Source organism: Pristiophorus japonicus, chromosome 3 (assembly GCF_044704955.1).
Source record: "Pristiophorus japonicus isolate sPriJap1 chromosome 3, sPriJap1.hap1, whole genome shotgun sequence".
In the NCBI taxonomy this organism is placed as follows: domain Eukaryota; kingdom Metazoa; phylum Chordata; class Chondrichthyes; family Pristiophoridae; genus Pristiophorus; species Pristiophorus japonicus.
Window position 1 is genome coordinate 94,485,823 of NC_091979.1, and position 18,914 is coordinate 94,504,736.

General features: G+C 43.8%; 1 protein-coding gene across 2 annotated transcripts in view; it reads left to right on the plus strand.

Moving 5' to 3' along the window:
* Nucleotides 1-18,914, plus strand: part of ly75 (lymphocyte antigen 75) — a 160,178-nt gene that overhangs the window by 65,745 nt on the left and 75,519 nt on the right. For both annotated transcript variants that reach the window (XM_070875562.1, XM_070875563.1), the window contains exons 13-15: nt 453-595; nt 9,630-9,711; nt 11,019-11,090. In XM_070875562.1, coding sequence (XP_070731663.1) covers nt 453-595; nt 9,630-9,711; nt 11,019-11,090 — 297 coding nt within the window. The remainder of the gene's footprint in view (nt 1-452; nt 596-9,629; nt 9,712-11,018; nt 11,091-18,914) is intronic.

The following is an 18,914-nucleotide window of genomic DNA, read 5'->3' on the forward strand; positions in this document are numbered from 1 at the left end:
CCCCTTATCATTAGACTGTTTCCCCTGGTTCTGGATCTCCCTGACATCGGGAACATTCTTCCTGCATCTAACCTGTCCCGTCCCGTCAGAATTTTTTATGTTTCTATGAGATCCCCTCGCATCCTTCTAAACTCCAGTGAATACAGGCCCAGTCGATCCGGTGTCTCCTCATATGTCAGTCCTGCCATCCCGGGAATCAGTCTGGTGAACCTTCGCTGCACTCCCTCAATAGCAAGAATGTCCTTCCTCAGATTAGGAGACCAAAACTGAACACAATATTCCAGGTCAGAGGAGTACTTAATGCTGAAACTGCCTGAAATATCATTCCTCACCTTGATGTGTCCAAAAAACAAAACTAGACAGAAAACATTTCATTCTATATTTAACTTACATCAACTTTTAACAAGCAACACAAGTCAAAAGAATAATGGTTATCCAATTTAAATTTGTAGATCTTTCATCATGAGAGGGTGGTAAGAAAGAGAACATGGGAGGAGGCTGAACGATTCTGTGAGGCATTCGGAGCCCACTTGCCAAGTTTCAGTCACAACGATGAGATGTTGTATCTTCACAGTTTGCTGAGAAAAACAATTACGTAAGTAAAGCATGCACAAAGAAGTGTACAGTTTCACTTCGTTCTTGCTTCTGTGCTTGGCTTTGCATAATTTGTAAACTGTAATTTAAAGCCGGTCGTTTAATTCCCTGAATGCTGGATACTTTCTGTTTGTAGTTAATTGGGTTATTCTGTGTATATCACGAGCAGTTCAAGGATTAAACAGAGGAAATGACATTCGCCAGATCTCCAATTACAATATGGTACCTGATAATTTATGGTGGCGCATGACTTTAGGGTGGGAAGCTCTCACCGAAAACAGGCAAGAATTTAATTTTAGTATTATGATCAAATTCAGATGAATGGTAATGAATGCGCATGGAATTTTCAGTATTGAAAAGTGCATTCATCCCGTCCATGTACAACAGGCGTTTCAGGTTGCTAGGTTTTGTGCTAATGGGATGTAAGTATTTAAAGGGGAGAAGACATTTATTAACTTGAATTTTTGGAGGCTTCTGGAGAGGAACATCATGGGGTTTTTTTGGGGGGGGGTGGGGAGGTTTATTTTAGCGGATCTCGTTTTCATAGAGTTTGGGCAAAGAGTTTTAACATTGCCATTTTTATGGGTTGCAATTTAAATTTGGTCCATAGATTTCTGATCAGAACATCTTTACAATGTACTCCTGAATTCAAATTCGCTTAATTAAAACTATTTGATTCAATTTTTAAAAATTAGGTTGCAACTTTGTGTTACTTATGTTGCTTCATTCAAGTTATTTGGGAATTCAAATTTTAGTGGTGCAAAAATAATTTCAAATTATCAGAAGACTATGGGCTCAATTTTCACCAAAGCCGTTTTTTGGCATATTGCCAGTTACGCCCCGTTTCTAGGCCACAACTGCTCCAAAAATAAATGTGCCAAGCTTCCCCATTCTATTTTTTGAAATTGGTGCCGCATTGCCTGTCTTGTCGCCTCGGGGTGGAGCCTAATGTCTGTGCCGAAAAAACAATGTCACTCCTTCTGCGCGCACGCGGAAAAAAAGGACATTTTTGACGTGATTCCTATGGGCGCGCATGCGCAGTACAGCTCCCGGCCTGCATTCGGCTATTTTTGAAGAGCCAGTTGTGTGTGTGAGAACTTTACTTATTATTGGAAAAATCGGAGCTGCAATACAAGATGCAGTGCGGCTCAAGGACCAAGAATTTCTTACAAGGTGAATGGAGGCACTGGTTACTGTAGTTGAGGCCAGATGGCAGGAGCTGGACACAAGCAGAGGTCACATAAAAGTTCCACCCAAAGAAATGAAGAAACACTGGAACCAACTTGCAGAAGATTACTGTGCAATGGTGGCCACTCCGACGTCTGGAGGCCAATGCAAAAAGAAATGGCAGGACCTTGGTCAAGTAGTGTAAGTAATATTTTCATTTATTCAATGGAATTGCAATTGTAAATGTGACCAGCTGTATATGTCCCATCCAGTAGAAAGACACCCTCTCTAAAAAGTTATATTTTCATCATTGCAGAGGAAAGTGGCACATCACAAATGAAAAAGAACTCTAACAGGAAGAGGCCCGGCAAATCTGCAGCCACTGACACCCTTGGACGAGAGGGTCACTGCTTTGATGGGTCCTGCCTGGAGAAAAGCAATCACCACTGCACAAGCTGGGCCCACACTCCAGGGAGAGGGTAAGTCCTGCAAATTCCACAGTCTGGCTTTGCTAAATGTTAAGTACTGCGTGGGCTAGCCATGCATCGGTTCATGGGGTTGTCTCCATCAGCTACGCTTCGGTTGGTGCAATGTGCAATCATTCATCGTGGTCCTTCAAATCAGCCTGCTGCCTGTGCTGTGTGAGCCTACTCATTCCACCCTGCCCCCTCTGCCACTAACCATTTATCTGTTTTGTTATATTTTGCAGAACTTGAGGCCAACCCTGACGATGCAGAAGAAGATCCAGACAAGGACGAACCCGAAGAGAACATCTTCCAATCTCACATTCCAGACCAAGAGCATGGGGGGAGGGGATGGATGAAGTCCCCCCTGTTGTACTCGCTTTGGAGGAGGTGCAGGTGCCACCCATTGAGGTGCCAGCCCCTTTTCTGAGTGTACGAGTGTTGCTGGGACATTCCATGGTTTCCCACCGTCCGAGGCTGGGGATTCCAGTGGAGTGCAGCGAGGCACACCCAGGGCCCTACCATCTCAAGCTACGAGCCCCAGTGGAGTGCAGCGAGGCACACCCAGGGCCCCACTGTCCGAGATTATGGGTCCCAGTGGGAGGCAGCAAGGCAAACCCAGGGCTCCACCATCCGAGGCTGCGGGTCCCTCTGGGATGCTGCGAGCCGTACCCAGGGTGAGGAGGGGAAGGAGAGTTCGACAGCGCTCTCCTGAGGCGCAGGATCTAATGGATGTGGTTCACATAAAGGCAATGAGTGCGGAGAGCATTGACCATACCCGATCACTCCTGGACACCATCAGTGGGGTGGGTGATGAGGTATCGGGGCTGTCGGGAGAAGTAACAACACTCTCACGAGAAATGGGAACACTGTCCGGGAACATGAGGGAGGGAATATCTCAGTCAGCACAAACAATGTTGGGCACGTGATGGGAGGAATGTTGCAGGTAGCTGATGTGCTGTCAGTGAACATGAGGGAGGGAATGTTGCAGGTACTTGAGACACTTTCAGCGCACATGAGGGAGGGAATTTTGGAATTAGCTGCTGCAATAAGGAAACACGCCCAGACCACCCGGGTTTGATTTGATGGGTAGTGCAGGCTTCTGATGCTTTCCGTATGCCTTCCACAGCTCCCCCACCCCACCTCGGGCTTCTTTTGAAGCCGAGCCCTGAGCCCCTTTGCCCGGGCGAGTATCAGATTCTACCAGCCGACTCTCCAACCCTTGAACTCTGTTTACAGATGTTCGGTGCTGGCGTGCCAGTTTAAAAAAAATTAAAACTTACAGAATTCCATCAAACTTCCATTTACTGCATTTTAAGGTAAAAAGATTTCATCTTTATATGCATATTTAAGTGTTCTTTGCTCCCTCCAAAACCTCGCTGAAAAGCAATGGCGTCTTTCTGCGCCAATTTTTCAATGCGCGTTGGTTTTTCTTAACTCACTAGAAGGTTTTTCGGGAGTGGTCACATACGCCGAACTAGGAGAAATTATTTTTGGGCAAACTTACATAATTGAGAAAAACTGGCGTAGACATCAGGTTACCACTGCTATGCCCCCTATGACGCAAAAAAAAATAAACTTAAAAAAATCGTAACTACTGAGCTGTGCTGGCACACATTCATTGGGGAAACTTACATTTTTTAACTTATGCTTAAAAAAAGCGGCGCGCACCCAAAAAATGGCGCAAATCACTGGGGAAAATTGAGCCCTGTATTTATTATTCAGAGGAGCAAAGGAGGCGTGACCGACAGGTGAGATGGCACCAGAGGTGGACAGCTCACGCCCACTGTTAGCCTGGAACTCAGATATATACAGGAAAATATACATTTAACCTGGATTTATCAGAGGAACTCTTGTCTTTATGGACTGCACTTGACTGGATAGACTGTCAGAGTTGTGCTTAATGCTAAAACTCCAATATATGCATGGTACAACCAGTGGTTGTCAACGTTACCACAGCGCTCAAAATTTCTGCATGTGGTTCATTCCAAGATGCTGCAGGGGGCATTGATAATACAAGTCACTCTGCAGTGATTAGATGTAGCACGCAGGTGGCCTTGTTTGTCAGAGCAAGCAACTGTCAGATTTCCCATGGACATCTAGCAATGGCATGTGATGGCATTGCACCTTTTAATAATGTAAGGATTTCCAAATGCAGGACATCATTGATGTTAGCCCTAAGGTCTGCTGCACATAATGCTGCCTATTATGACTACACTGAATTGAACTGAGTCTACCCACCTCCCCTTGACATTCAACGGCATTACCATCGCCGAATCCACCACCATCAACATCCTGGGGGTCATCATTGACCAAAAACTTAACTGGACCAGCCACATAAACACCGTGGCAACAAGAGCAGGTCAGAGGCTGGGAATTCTGTGGCCAGTGTCTCACCTCCTGACTCTCCAAAGCTGTTCCACCAACTACAAGGCACAAGTCAGGAGTGTGATGGAATACTATCCACTTGCCTGGATGAGTGGAGCTTCAACAACAACATAAGAAGCTCGACACCATCCAGCACAAAGCAACCGCTTGATTGGCACCCCATCCACCATCTTCAACATTCATTCCCTCCACCACCATCGTGCCATGGCTGCACTGCAGCAACTTGCCACAGCTTCTTTGGCAGCACCTCCCAAACCCATGACCTTTACCACCTCTTGGGAGCAACGTCACCTGAAAGTTCTCTTCCAGGTTACACACCATCCTGATTTGGAAATATATCGGCACTCCTTCATCACTGGGTAAAAATCCTGGCACTCCCTCCTGAACAGCACTGTGGGAGTACCTTCACCACAAGAACTGCAGTGGTTCAAGAAGGCGGCTCACCACCATCTTCTCAAGGGCAATTAGGGATGGACAATAAATGCTGGTCTTGTCAACGATGCCCACATCCCAGAACGAAAAATAGAAACAACCAACTTGCAGTTTGTTGGTGGTGATCAGCACAGGATTATGCAGGTTATGCAATGTCTGCTTCCCAGGCAGCAGCTATGAGTCCTTATTTTTAGGCAATCAATCCTGCCACCATTATTTGATGTGCAATGTAACGTATGAATTTGGCTCCTAGGAAATCAAGGCTATTCTTTTCAGCCTTGGTTCATTACACCTCTGTGACAGCTTTGAACAATGTTGAGCACTGACATCAAGTATATGCAGTGACCAGAATAATTTTTGAACATGCCATAGGCATCTTGAAATGGTGCTTCATATTTTTGACACACATGGGGATATTCTACAATACAGCTCATTCAAAGTATCTAGGATCATCATAGTCTGCCGTAGACTTTGTTTTCCATACAATAAGGTATAACCATGGAGCACTTGTAAAAGGAGGACAAGGGATGAGGGAGTTCAGTTATGTGAAAAGATTGGAGAAGCTGGGATTGTTTTAATATGAGCAGAGAAAGATAAGGGGAGACCTAATAGGGGTATTCCAAATTTGAGTGGTTTTGAGAGAGCAAGTAGGGAGAAACTGTTTCCATTGGCAAGTAGGTCAGTAACCAGAGGCCATAGCTTTAAAATAATTGGCAAAAGAACTAGAGGGGAAATGGGGGAGGAAAGATTTCTTCAACCGAGGTTTGTTAAGCAACCACAGGGAGTAGTTGAGGTGAATAGTATAGATGCATTTAAGGAGAAACTAGATGAGCATATGAGGGAGAAGGGAATAGAGGGTTGTGCTGATTGAGTTAGATGAGGAAGGATGGGAGGAAACTTGAGTGAACCATAAATGCCGGCATGGACTGGTTAGACCGAATGGCCTGTTTCTGTGCTGTATATTTTATGTAATGTGTAAGATCAGTCTAGGCAAGAAGACAAAAAAGAGCAGACAGAAACAAACATTCCTGATACAGAAGCCGCTAGAGCCAGACAAGGTTTCTGTAGTAGCAGTCTGCACATGCATGAGAGATGCCAAGATGTCATGACTAGCCTCTGTGAGGGTGGGTTGGGGGCGGGGAAGGGGGTTCTGCTGTGGATTTCCAGGGTTCCCACATTCTCCAGGAATACTGTGGTACTAGCCCTCATCTGTTGTAACCAGGTTGGCTATGTCTTCCGTTACTGGTATCAATGTTCAGTGTTCAAGAAGCTTTCTTCTTTCAAATCCTGAGACTTGTAGAAACATGTATTCAAATACTATCATTACAACTCTTTAATTATAGCTTGCATGATAATGTGTCGCATATTATTGAGCTTCACTATAAGCTTTGATGCTAAGTGGTGAGTGAGTCATGGGAAAAAATGAGCTTGGTAAGAAAATGAGAAGGATGCCACTAACCCTATAGTTGGGGAAGCCACCTACTTCTGCATCCCTCTCTCTAAGCCTAGGTTGTCAAATATTTAGAGTAGTTAATTCAAAATCTATCTGTGCTTGGAAGATCGTGTGACTCTACACGTCTGGGTTTCTTCACACCTGTTCTTTGTGTTGCAACCATAAAATAATATGTGAAGTTCCAATTATCTGAAGCACATACAGTGACAGCCATGTTGTACCCATAGCCAGCAATTTGTAGCCATAGAGATGATAGGAATCCTATTAAGGATATGAATTATATAGAATGACATGGAATCTACAGCACAGAAACGGGCAAATCTGCCCAGCCTGGTCACTACCGGTGTTTATACTTCACATGAGACTCCTTCCCCTCTATTTATCAGTATGAAGAGGAGGTAATTTTGAAGACTTTTTCTCCGTTTCAAATGCACTAACCGACATTGGCCACTCTGCTACCCTTAGCTATAGAGCGCATATGTTTGGGCACTGCTGAGATCTGATCCTTGGATAAAAATATATTAAGAAATTTGAAATTTGAAATTACCATGTTTATTGGGCTTATTTTCAGCTAGTTAAGCAACATAATAGTGGGCTTCTTTTGAGCTATCATTCAATTAACTTTGGGTTACAAATATATTTTAATTTCTGGAAACCTGGATACCAAGGGGAAGTCGAGCAGCAGAAGACTGCAAAATGAGTGAAACGCTGTCCTACAACAGTGTACAGGGAGATGGTGCTTTTGAGTTAAGTTTAATCTGACTCACTGAAGCACTGTAGCTCACGTGTATTCTTTTTTTTGCAATGGTGTGCAAACAGGAGTTGTACTGATTGTGGCTTTCTTGATACTCAGTGGTTTTGTCTACTGTAGAATAAAGCACTTTGTGAATCAAATTGAACGTTTCACCTAGTGCAATCATGGAATGCAAGAGCATTACAATAAAACTCCATTGTGTACCACATCGTGTTTCCATGTCTTATGCACATGTGCTCCTTAAATGTCTTTGATGGCAAGACAGTGTTTAATTTGATTCATAAGATTTTTGTTTTCTACAGTTTAAAAAAAAAATAAACATGCAGGATTCACTCCAGGTTTCTGGGATCATGTTTGGGAGGTAGAGAACAGCTGCCAAGTGTAAAGAGGGACTGGAAGATCATGAAGCAGAGGCGCTAGGTTGCTTTTGTTGCTTTTCCTGTGCTTGTTGCTGTGGTGCATCAGTTTGTAGTGTGCATGGTCGACTGTACACTATTTAAATGCAGGAAATGTAACCATGGCAAATGGAGTTCAAAAAGAGACGTGTGAAGTCATCTACTTTGGATCTGAGAAAGACAAATCAGAGTATTTTCTTAATGGTGAGAGACTAGGAGCTGAAGGAGGAGAAAGGGGTTTGAGTATCCGTGACCACAAATCAGTAAAAGTTAGTACACAGGTTCAAAAAGGCATTCAGTGCAAATTCACCAAGATAATATCTGAGCTTAAAGGGTTAAAATATAAGGACGGGTTGCATATTCTCTTGAGTTTAGAAGGTTTAGGGGTGATCCAGGTAATTAAACTGATTGTGATTTGATAAGGTAGATACAGAGAAACTATTTCTGGGGATAGGCGATTGACCAATATCCACTGACTCCCACAGCTACCTTGACTACACTTCCTCCCAACCCGCTTCCTATAAGGACTATTCTCCCAGTTTCTCTGCCGCCACCGCATCTGTTCAGACGATGTCACCTTCCATACCTGTGCTTCTGATATGTCTTCCTTTTTTCTCAACTGAGGATTCCCCTTCACACCATGGTTTACAGGACCCTCGACTGTGTCCGTTCCATTTCCTGCTCTCACCCCTTCCGCTCCCTCCCAGGACCATGATAGGGTTCCACTTTTGTCCTCGCCTTCCACCCCTCCAGCCTCTACATTCAATGGATCATCCTCCGCTATTTCCACCACCTCCAGCATGATCCCACCACCAAACACATCTTCCCCATCCCTTTCAGCATTCCAAAGGAACCATTCCCTCCGCGATACCCTGGTCCACTCCTCTGTCACGCCCCACACACCCCTCCCCTTCCCATGGCACCTTCCCATGCAAGCACAGGAGATGCAACACCTGCCCTTTTACCTCCTCCCTTCCTACCATCCTGGGCCCCAAGCACTCCTTCCAGGTGAAGCAGCAATTTACTTGTACTTCTTTCAAATTAGTATACTGTATTCGCTGCTCACAATGTGGTCTCCTCTACATTGGGGAGACCAAACGCAGATTGGGTGACTGCTTTGCAGAACAACTTTGTTCAGTCCACAAGCGTGACCCCAAGCTTCTGGTCACCTGTCACTTTAATTTTGGGCCCCACTCCCACTCTGATCTCTGTCCTCAGTCTCCTATACTGTTCCAATGAAGCTCAATGTAAGCTCAAGAAACAGCACCTCATCTTTCTATTAGGCACTTTACAGCATTCAACAATTTCAGATCATAACCTCTGCTCTTATTTTTTCAGACAGCAGCTGTTGCTGATGATTCTGATATTCTCATTTACACCTCTTCTAGGCCCATCTTTTGTTTCTTAACTTGTGCCATCACTATTTCTTTTCAGCTTACACCATCATCCTTTTTGTCTTTTAATCTCTCCCGCATTCCTCCCTATCACAGACCTTCCCTTTGTTCTTTCCTCCCCTCCCTTCACTCTGTTTCTCTCTCCACAGATACTGCCTAACCTGCTGAGTATTTCCAGCACTTTCTGTTTTTATTTCAGATTCCAGCATCCGCAGTATTTTGCTTTTGTACAGAGAAACGATATCCTCTGTTGGGGGAATCCAGAATAAGGGGACATAATCTTAAGTTTAGAGCTAGACCATTAGGAGTGAAATCAGGAAGCATTTTATCACACATAGGATAGTGGAAATTTGGAACTTGTTCCCCAAAAGACTGTAGATGCTGGATCAATTGAAATTTTGAAGACTGAGACCGATAGATTTTTGTTAAATAATGGTATCGAGGGTTATGGAATATAGGCAGGTAAATGTAGTTGAGGTACAGATCAGCCACAATCTAATAGAATACTAACAGGCTTGAGGGGCTGAATGGCCTACTCCTGTTCCTATGTTCCTAAACCTGTTGTGCTGTTCATTTCTCCCTTTACAGTGATGAACGTTGGTTTTGGGTTGGATTAAACAAGAGAAATCCAGATTCCAAAGGCTCTTGGGAATGGAGTGACAGCAGGCCGGTAATTTTTTATCTCTTCAACAGATTTCCTATATGTTAATAAAAACTAATTAGAAGTCCAGTGTCACACCAAACTGCTTCAGCTTTAGAGGTTTTGCTTTGTAAGTATGTTCTGATGTTTTACTCCCACTGTGATTTGTTAATTTTGTTTTTTCATCTGGGATTCCTGAAAATTCAAAGAATTTTGACAGTGCTCAGGCGAGCTTCATTCATTTCAGTTTCTAAGTGTAATCGTAGAACCAATGTGTACCAAAATTGTACTTAATATTTTTCACAATATTGTGGAATGGTGTCTATTTTGTGACTAAATAATTAAGTTCTGTTGTAATATAACAATAGTGATGGCAGTTTTGATTTAGTACTGGCATGAATTACCACCTAAGCTGAATTTTAAAAAAATGCAGGTTAGAAAAGTATCCCTAGCAATATGAGGAGGTAGGATTGAGAAAATGCTTCAGCTCTTCTCGATTCCTAAGTTATCCAGTGTGCTTTTCCATACAGAGTCCATACGCTTCTGTTCTTTGTTGAATTGGCATTTTGTTCAGCTTTTAAAAATTCTTCATTCACCATTTGCTGCACATGCCAACTTGTTCCAATAGTTCACAACTTGAAGATTAAAATATATCACTTGTCTACCTGTACATAGGACCCAGGGCAAAAGCCACTTAGCACCAGTGTAACTGCACATTAAATTCAACCTTTTCATGGCATATATTGGTCTTATTTATGAACCAACAGTCCCTAGAGTTTAGAAGAATGAGAACTGATCTCATTGAAACATATACAATTCTTACAGGGCTGGACAGGGTAGATGCTAGGAGGATGTTTCCCCTGGCTGGGAAGTCTAGAACCAGGGGTTACAGTCTCTTAGGACTGAGATGAGGAGAAATTTCTTCACACAAAGGGTTGTGAATCTGCGAAATTCTCTACCCCAGAGGGATATGGATGCTAAGTCGTTGAGTATATTCAAGACAGAAATTGCTAGGTTTTTGGATATTAAGGGAATCAAGGGATATGGGGATTGTGCAGGAAAGTGAAGTTGCGGTAGATCAGCTATGTTCTTATTGAATGGCAGAGCAGACACGAAGCGCCTAATGGCCTACGTCTGCTCCTAATTCTTCTGCTTTTATTCATTTTACTTATTAGAGGTAATTGTGCAAACCCAACAGGGAGCCATTCGCATAGATAGCGTGGGTTGGAGACTCCTGTTGCTGTTCTGGCCTCCATATGATTGTAGCTGCCTGCTGGGTTCACAGAGTTACCCCTATAATCCTAGCCAGATATGTTCTAATCTTTTATCTTTGACAGGTTTCCTTGGTGGTCTTACCCTATGAGTTTAAAGAAGATGATTATGCTGTCCGAGATTGTGGTGCATTTCAGGTGAGATTCCAACACTTTTCTAGAATTTAATACTTTTGTATTTGTTCATGAGATGTTGTTATGCGAACAAGGCCACATTTATTGCCCATCCCTGTATGCCCTAACAAGATGGTGGTGAACTTTGATTCAACTGTTTTTATGCTGGTGATGTTCCCATAATGGTATTTAGTAGGGAATTCCAGAATTTTAACCAAGCAACAATGTAGGAATAGCCGTATAGAAGCACTTCGGGATAGTGTGTGATTTGCAAGTGAACTCGGATATGATGGTGTTCCTGTAATCTTGCTGCTATTGTCCTTTTCCGTGGTAAAGGTCATAAGACTCTGGGTGTTGTGTATGGAGAATGAGTCAGACTGAACACTGTGAGCTCAAAGTAAAGTGTGACCTCAGTCTTTTATTGCAGGTCTCCAGAGTGCCTCTCCAACCTGTGAAGTCTTCTTAAATACCTGTGCTCCCAAGGGATTATGGGATCCCTTGGGACTCTGGGGAATGGGCCCTCTGGTGGCTGTACAGAGTAAATACAAGTCCACATATATAACTCGGAGGTGCTCTCTAAGTAAGCTTGGTGAGTTACTGCAGTACATTCTATACCTAGTTCATAAGAGTGCAGTAATTATCGAAGGGATGGATATGAGTTCAGTGATTGAGGCACCGATCAAGCACATTGCTTTGTCCTTAATGGTGTTGAGTTTCTTGAGCGTTGTTGCAGCTGCACCCATCCAGGCAAGTGGTGAATATTTCATTGTGCTCCTGACTTGAATTTGGAGAGGCTTTGAGGAGTCCGAAGGTGAGCTACTGGTCGCAGAGTACCCAGCCTCTACCCTGCTATTGTAGTCATGTATTAATGTGGCTGGTCCAGTTCAGCATTTGGTCAGTGGTGACCTCCTGGATATTTTTGAACAGGGTCCTGGCAATGGTACCTTTTTGAAAATAGAGATGGTTAGGCTTTCACTTGTTCAAAAGGTGGTTATTGTCTAGCACTGTGTGGCATGGATATAACCGGCTATTTTCAACCCTAGCATGGGTATTATCAAACTCGTGCTAATATGGGCTTTTTCATCATTAGATAGATAGAAAGAAAGACTTGGATTTATATCGCACCTTTCACTAGCACCGGCCGTCTCAAAGCACTTTACAGCACTTTTGGAGTGTAGTCACTATTGTAGTGTAGGAAACGCGGCAGCAATTTGTGCACAGCAAGCTCCCACAAACAGCAATTAGAAGAGTTGAAAATGGTGTTGACCATTGTAGAACAGGTAGCCAAAAGCTTTCAGACAGAAGAAAGGTAATTTAAGCTACTGAAGATGATTTGGCCAAGAACACTGCCCTAGGGAACTCCTGGAAAGATGTTGTGGGCTGTGATGATTATCCTCTGACAATCACAACTACCTTCCTGTGTCAGGTATGACTCCAGCTACTGCAAAGTATTCCTCTTGACTGCAGATGGCCTCTGTTTTGCTAGGGCTCCTTAATGCCATACTGTTAAATGGTGCCTTGATGTCAATTGTTTTTGCCTTTTGGATTCCTTTTTAGTTGCAGTTTGATTGTAATACTTCCTGCTGAATCTTTGCACTACAGAACATTTTTCCCTACTCTTTCCATACAACAGTCTCACTGACAGCTACAGTTTAATTGGCAGTAAACAAATGCTGGTGATGAGAAGTTCTTTGAGGATTTTATTGACACTCCTAGAGTTGGAGGAGGAAGAAATGTGTGAAGAAAGTAAACAACAGCCAGAACTGACAGCACATTTACAGAAGTTATCAATCCAAGGCCAGTCCAAGTGGTTCTGTCCAATTGTGTATGTTATAGTGACCCAATAAACACTAATGTCCCCATTATCATCTACTGTATGTTAATTAGCATGCATGACCATCTTCCCATTTGATGCTAACTTTCTTCTGTCTGAAAGCTTTTGGCTACCTGTTCTACAATGGTCAACACCATTTTCAACTCATCTAATTGCTGTTTGTGGGAGCTTGTTGTGTGCAAATTGGCTGCCGTGTTTCCTACATTACAATATTGACTACACTCCAAAAGTACTACATTGGCTGTAAAGCGCTTTGAGACGTCCGATGGTAGTGAAAGATGCTATATAAATCCAAGTCTTTCTATCTAATGATGAAAAAGCCCATATTAGCATGAGTTGGATAACACCCATGTTAGGGCTGAAAATAGCTGGTTATATCCATGCCACACAGTGCTAGACAATAACCATTTTTTGAACAAGTGAAAGCCTAACCATCTCTTTATTTTAATATGCCTTTCTTCACATGAACTCTCAGGGCAACAAGTACAACTGTTTTTATTCCTTCCTGCTGTATGTTCAATGTGGTACTAATGTTTTGTCAGCCTCTCAATTACGCTAGTAAAATTGAATTCAATGGGAATCAGTGGGGAAACTTTCCACTGGCTTGGGGTCATACCTAGGACAAAGGAAGATGGTTATGGTTGTTGGAGGTCAATCATCACAGTCCCAGGACATCACTACAGGAGTTCCTCAGGACAGTGTCCTAGGCCTAACCATCTTCAGCTGCTTCATCAATGACCTTCCGCCATCATCAGGTCAGAAGAGGGGAAGTTCGCAGATGACTGCACAGTGTTCAACTCCTCAGATAATGAAGCATTCAGGCTTGGGCTGATAAGTGGCAAGTAACATTCGCGCCATACAAGTCAGACAATGACCATCTCCAACAAGCGAGAGTCTAACCACCTCCCCATGAAATTCAACAGCATTACCATCGCCGAATCCCACACCATTAACATCCTGGGGGTCACCATTGACCAGAAACTTAACTGGACCAGCCACATAAACACTGTGGCAACAAGGGCAGGTCAGAGGCTTGTTATTCTGCAGCGAGTGTTTCATTTCCTGACTCCCGAAAGTCTTTCCACCATCTACAAGGCACAAGTCAGGAGTATGATGGAATACTCTCCTCTTGCATGGATGAGTGCAGCTTCAACAACAGTGAACAAACTCCAGGACAAAGCAGCCCACTTGATTGGCATCCCATCCACCACGTTAAACATTCACTCCCTCCACCACCGGTGCACCGTGGTTGCTGTGTGTACCATGTGCAAGATGCACTGCAGCAACTCACCAAGACTTCTTCAGTAGTACCTCCCAAACCCACAACCTCTACCACCAAGAGGATCAAGGACAAAAGCAGCAGGTGCATGGGAACGCCATCACCTGGAAGTTCCCCTCCAAGTTACAGACCATCCTGACTTGCAAATGTATCGCTGTTCCTTCATCTTTGCTGGGTCAAAATCCTGGAACGCCTTCCGCTGCACTATGGGAGTATTATCATCACAAGGACTGCAGCGGTTCAAGAAGACGGCTCAGCACCACCTCTCCAGGGCAGATAGGAATGGGCAATAAATGTTGGCCCTTACCAGCGACGCCCACATCCCGGGAATGAATTAAAAAATTGTTGTGCCTCCAGCTTCTTCTTGGCTAATGTTCCAATATCAGCTAAAGTGCTGCCCACACACATTTCATAGAAACATAGAAACATAGAAAATAGGTGCAGGAGTAGGCCATTCGAGCCTGCACCGCCATTCAATAAGATCATGGCTGATCATTCCCTCAGTACCCCTTTCCTGCTTTCTTTCCAAATCCCTTGATCTCCTTAGCTGTAAGGGCCATATCTAACTCCCTCTTGAATATATCCAATGAACTGGCATCAACAACTCTCTGCGGCAGGGAATTCCACAGGTTAACAACTCTGAGTGAAGACGTTTCTCCTCATCTCAGTCTTAAATGGCCTACCCCTTATCCTAAGACTATGTCCCCTGGTTCTGGACTTCCCCCACATCGGAAACATTTTACCTGCATCTAACCTGTCCTGTCCCGTCAGAATCTTATATGTTTCTATGAGATCCCCTCTCATCCTTCTAAACTCCAATGTATAAAGGCCCAGTTGATCCAGCCTCTCCTCATATGTCAGTCCAGCCATCCCGGGAATCAGTCTGGTGAACCTTCGCTGCACTCTCTCAATAGCAAGAATGTCCTTCCTCAGATTGGAAGACCAAAACTGAACACAATGTTCCAGGTGAGTCCTCACTAAGGCCATGTACAACTGCAATAAGACCTCCCTGCTCCTATACTCAAATCCCCTAGCTATGAAGGCCAACATACCATTTGCCTTCATCACTGCCTGCTGCACCTGTATGCCAACTTTCAATGACAAATAGCTGACTGACAAATTAGTCACTTCAATTATTTTTCCCAATGATAACATTTTTCATCTTTCCCAATAACAACTTGCATTTTATAGCACCTTTAACATAGTAAAACATCCAAAAACACTTCACAAGGGCATTGACAAGTAAAACTTAGGCACCGAGCTTCATAAGGACATATTGGGACAGATGACCAAAAGCTTGGTCAGAGATATATTTTAATGAGCATCTTCAGGAGAGAGAGAGAGGTAGGTTAGGGAGAGAATGCCGGAGCTTGAGGCCTTAGCAACTGAAGACATGGTCTCCAGTGATGGAGCAGTTAAATTAGGGGCTGCACAGAAGCCAGAATTGGAGGAGTGCAGACAGCCTCCTAATGTGATGACACTGCTGCAATTCCCAAACTGCAGGAGGTCATTAATGCCAGTTATCCAAGCAGTAGTTTCCTGCCCATGCTTTGCATTAACATTTGATCCTCTTCACCTATGCACTCTGTCTCAAGCCTCAAATCTGGCACCAAACTCATGGTCTGCAGAGCTGTAGTGATACCTGCCCTCCTGTATGGCTCAGAGACATGGACCATATACAGTAGACACCTCAAATCGCTGGAGAAATGCCACCAACGATGTCACCGCAAGATCCTACAAATCCCCTGGGAGGACAGACGCACCAACGTTAGTGTCCTCGATCAGGCCAACATCCCCAGCATCGAAGCACTGACCACATTCGACCAGCTCCATTGGGCAGGCCACATTGTTCGCATGCCTGACACAAGACTCCCAAAGCAAGCGCTCTACTCGGAACTCCTAACAGCAAGTGAGCCCCAGGTGGGCAGAGGAAACGTTTCAAGGACACCCTCAAAGTCTCCTTGATAAAATGCAACATCCCCACCGACACCTGGGAGCCCCTGGCCAAAGACCATCCTAAGTGAAGGAAGAGCATCCAAGAGGGCACTGAGCACCTCTAGTCTCGTCGCCGAGAGCATGCAGAAATCAAGCGCAGAGAGCGGAAGGAGTGTGCGGCAAACCAGACTCCCCACCCACTCTTTCCTTCAACGACTATCTGCCCCACCTGTGACAGGGACTGTGGTTCCCGTATTGGATTGTTCAGTCACCTAAGAACTCACTTTTAGAGTGGAAGCAAGTTTTCCTCGATTTCGAGGGACTGCCTCTGATTGATTGATGACTCTGTCTCAACCGATGCTACCTTCTCGAGGTGTTAACTGTACTCTCCAGGAGGTGTGCTGCTGTGTTAGTATTTGGAAACTTTTAGTGCGAGAGAGACAGGGGATGCTGTGTGCTACTGCTTTCCTCAGACACTGATATTCTAACAGAATGCTCTTTCAGGTCTGCAGTGACAGAAAAGGGATTAATGTTAGAATGAATGCTGGCTGCAAGAAATAGATTTGACATTGCAATATGCTGTGTATGATTTTTTTTCATGTTAGTGTGGTCCTGCATGGAGTGAATGAGAAAAGATGACGTAAGAGTAGGATAGTACAAGGTCTGATCCTGATAGAAATCTGCTGCTTTACCTTTCCTGGGTCCCTCTATTTTGTCCAAGGGAATCAAGGGCCTATGATTTGTGAGCCTTTCTCAATTGGGACCCAATCCCTTGAATGTTGTCCCATCTTGTAATACAAACAGAAAAGTCAACTTAAGATATAAAATGAAGGGAGTACATGCACAGTGCCAGACTTAAGTCCAGCCTGCAGATCAACTTGTGTATCAGTAAGTGATCAGTTCCCGGTTGCGTTGCAATGATCTCATGTATAAAGCCCCAAGAAGATTTTAGCGTGATACAGCTATGAATTGTACATTGCATCTTTAATGTGTGCCCTGCTGAAGTGTTCGTATGCATGAGATGCACTGAAAAAGCTCTAAAGTTGTGTGAGGGCTTGCTATGTGTGGGGAGTAAATGTGAAACAAGTTTCACTCTTGGGACTTGGACTTGGTTGCCAAGTGGCACTGTTGAGAGATCTTGCCTTTGCACAATTCTTCAAGTGTGTTGTCTATTCTTTCTGTTCCCAAGTCCTGCAAATATGGTGATTTGTGGTATTGCCTCCTGACAAGCAAGGTACCTGGTCACCACTTCCAGATAGGCAAGGTGCACTGCTGTTCTCTGGGGAGGTGCCTTGGAGATCAACCACTGCCAGTCTCTTTATACCCACCGCATGCAGCTGCACATCCACTTTATCAGATATCAAAAAGGAGTCTAATGATGTACCACTTGTCAATGACTGTATTTCAGGCCTCCATGTTCAGTTTCCTTTCAGTTCATTTTTGCTCTGCACTTAGTTACACCCCCACCACCACGCCCCAACAACCTCCTCACCAAAGGGTTCTTAAAAGGCATTCAGGAGAATGTTTTTAGCCAGTATGTAGTAACCCGAACAAGATAGGGCGCAGTTCTGGACTTAGTTTTAGGGAGTGAAGCTGGGCAGGTGGAAGGGGTATCAGTGGGAGAGCATTTTGGTAGTAGTGATCATAATTCAATTAGATTTAGAGTAATTATGGAAAAGGTCAAACATAGACCAGGAATAAAAGTTCTCAATTGGGGAAAAGCCAATTTTACTAAGCTGAGATGTGATTTAGCCAAAGTGGAATGGAAACAGCTACTTGAAGGTAAATCAGTGTCAGCGCAGTGGGAAGCATTTGAGGAGGATATAGTGAGGGTTCAGAGCAAGTATGTTCCCTTAAAGAAAAAGTGTGGGAATAAGAAATCTAGAGCCCCCTATATGTGAAGTGGAATACAGGGTAGGATAAAGGAAAAAAAGGGAAGCTTATGACAGATACTGAGGGCTCAATATTGCAGAAACTCTGGGGGAGGATAGAAAGTGCAGAGGTGAAATTAAAAAGGAAATTAGGAAAGCAAAGACAGGGCATGAAAAAATATTGGCAAGTAAAATTAAGGAAAACCCAAAGATGTTTTATAAATACATGAAGAGCAAGAGGATAACTAAAGAAAGAGTAGGGCCTATTGGAGACCATAAGGGTAATCCGTTTATGGAGGCGGAAGACATGGGTATGGTACTTACATTGCGTCTGTTTTCACAAAAGAGAGGGATGATGCAGACATTGCAAACCGAGAGGATGAGTATGAAATATTAGACGAAATAAACATAGTGAGAGAGGAAGTATTAGTCTTTACGGTAGAGGACACTCTCAATATTCCAACAGTGGATAACCATGGGGCTATAGTGGGGGGAGGAACTTAACATAATCACAATCACTAAGGAGGTGGTACTCAGTAAGATAATGGGACTAAAGGCAGATAAATCCCCTGGACCTGATGGCTTACATTCTACGGTCTTAAGAGAAGTAGCGGCAGGGATTGTGGATGCATTGGTTGTAATTTACCAAAATTCCCTGGATTCTGGGGAGGTCCCAGCAGATTGGAAAACTGTAAATGTAACGCCTCTATTTAAAAAAGGAGGCAGGCAAAAAGCAGGAAACTATAGACCAGTTAGCCTAACATCTCTGGTTGGGAAAATGTTGGAGTCCATTATTAAAGAAGCAGTAGCAGGACATTTGGAAAAGCAAAATTCGGTCAGACAGAGTCAGCATGGATTTATAAAGGGGAAGTCATGTTTGACAAATTTGCTGGAGTTCTTTGAGGATGTAACGAACCGAATGGATAAAG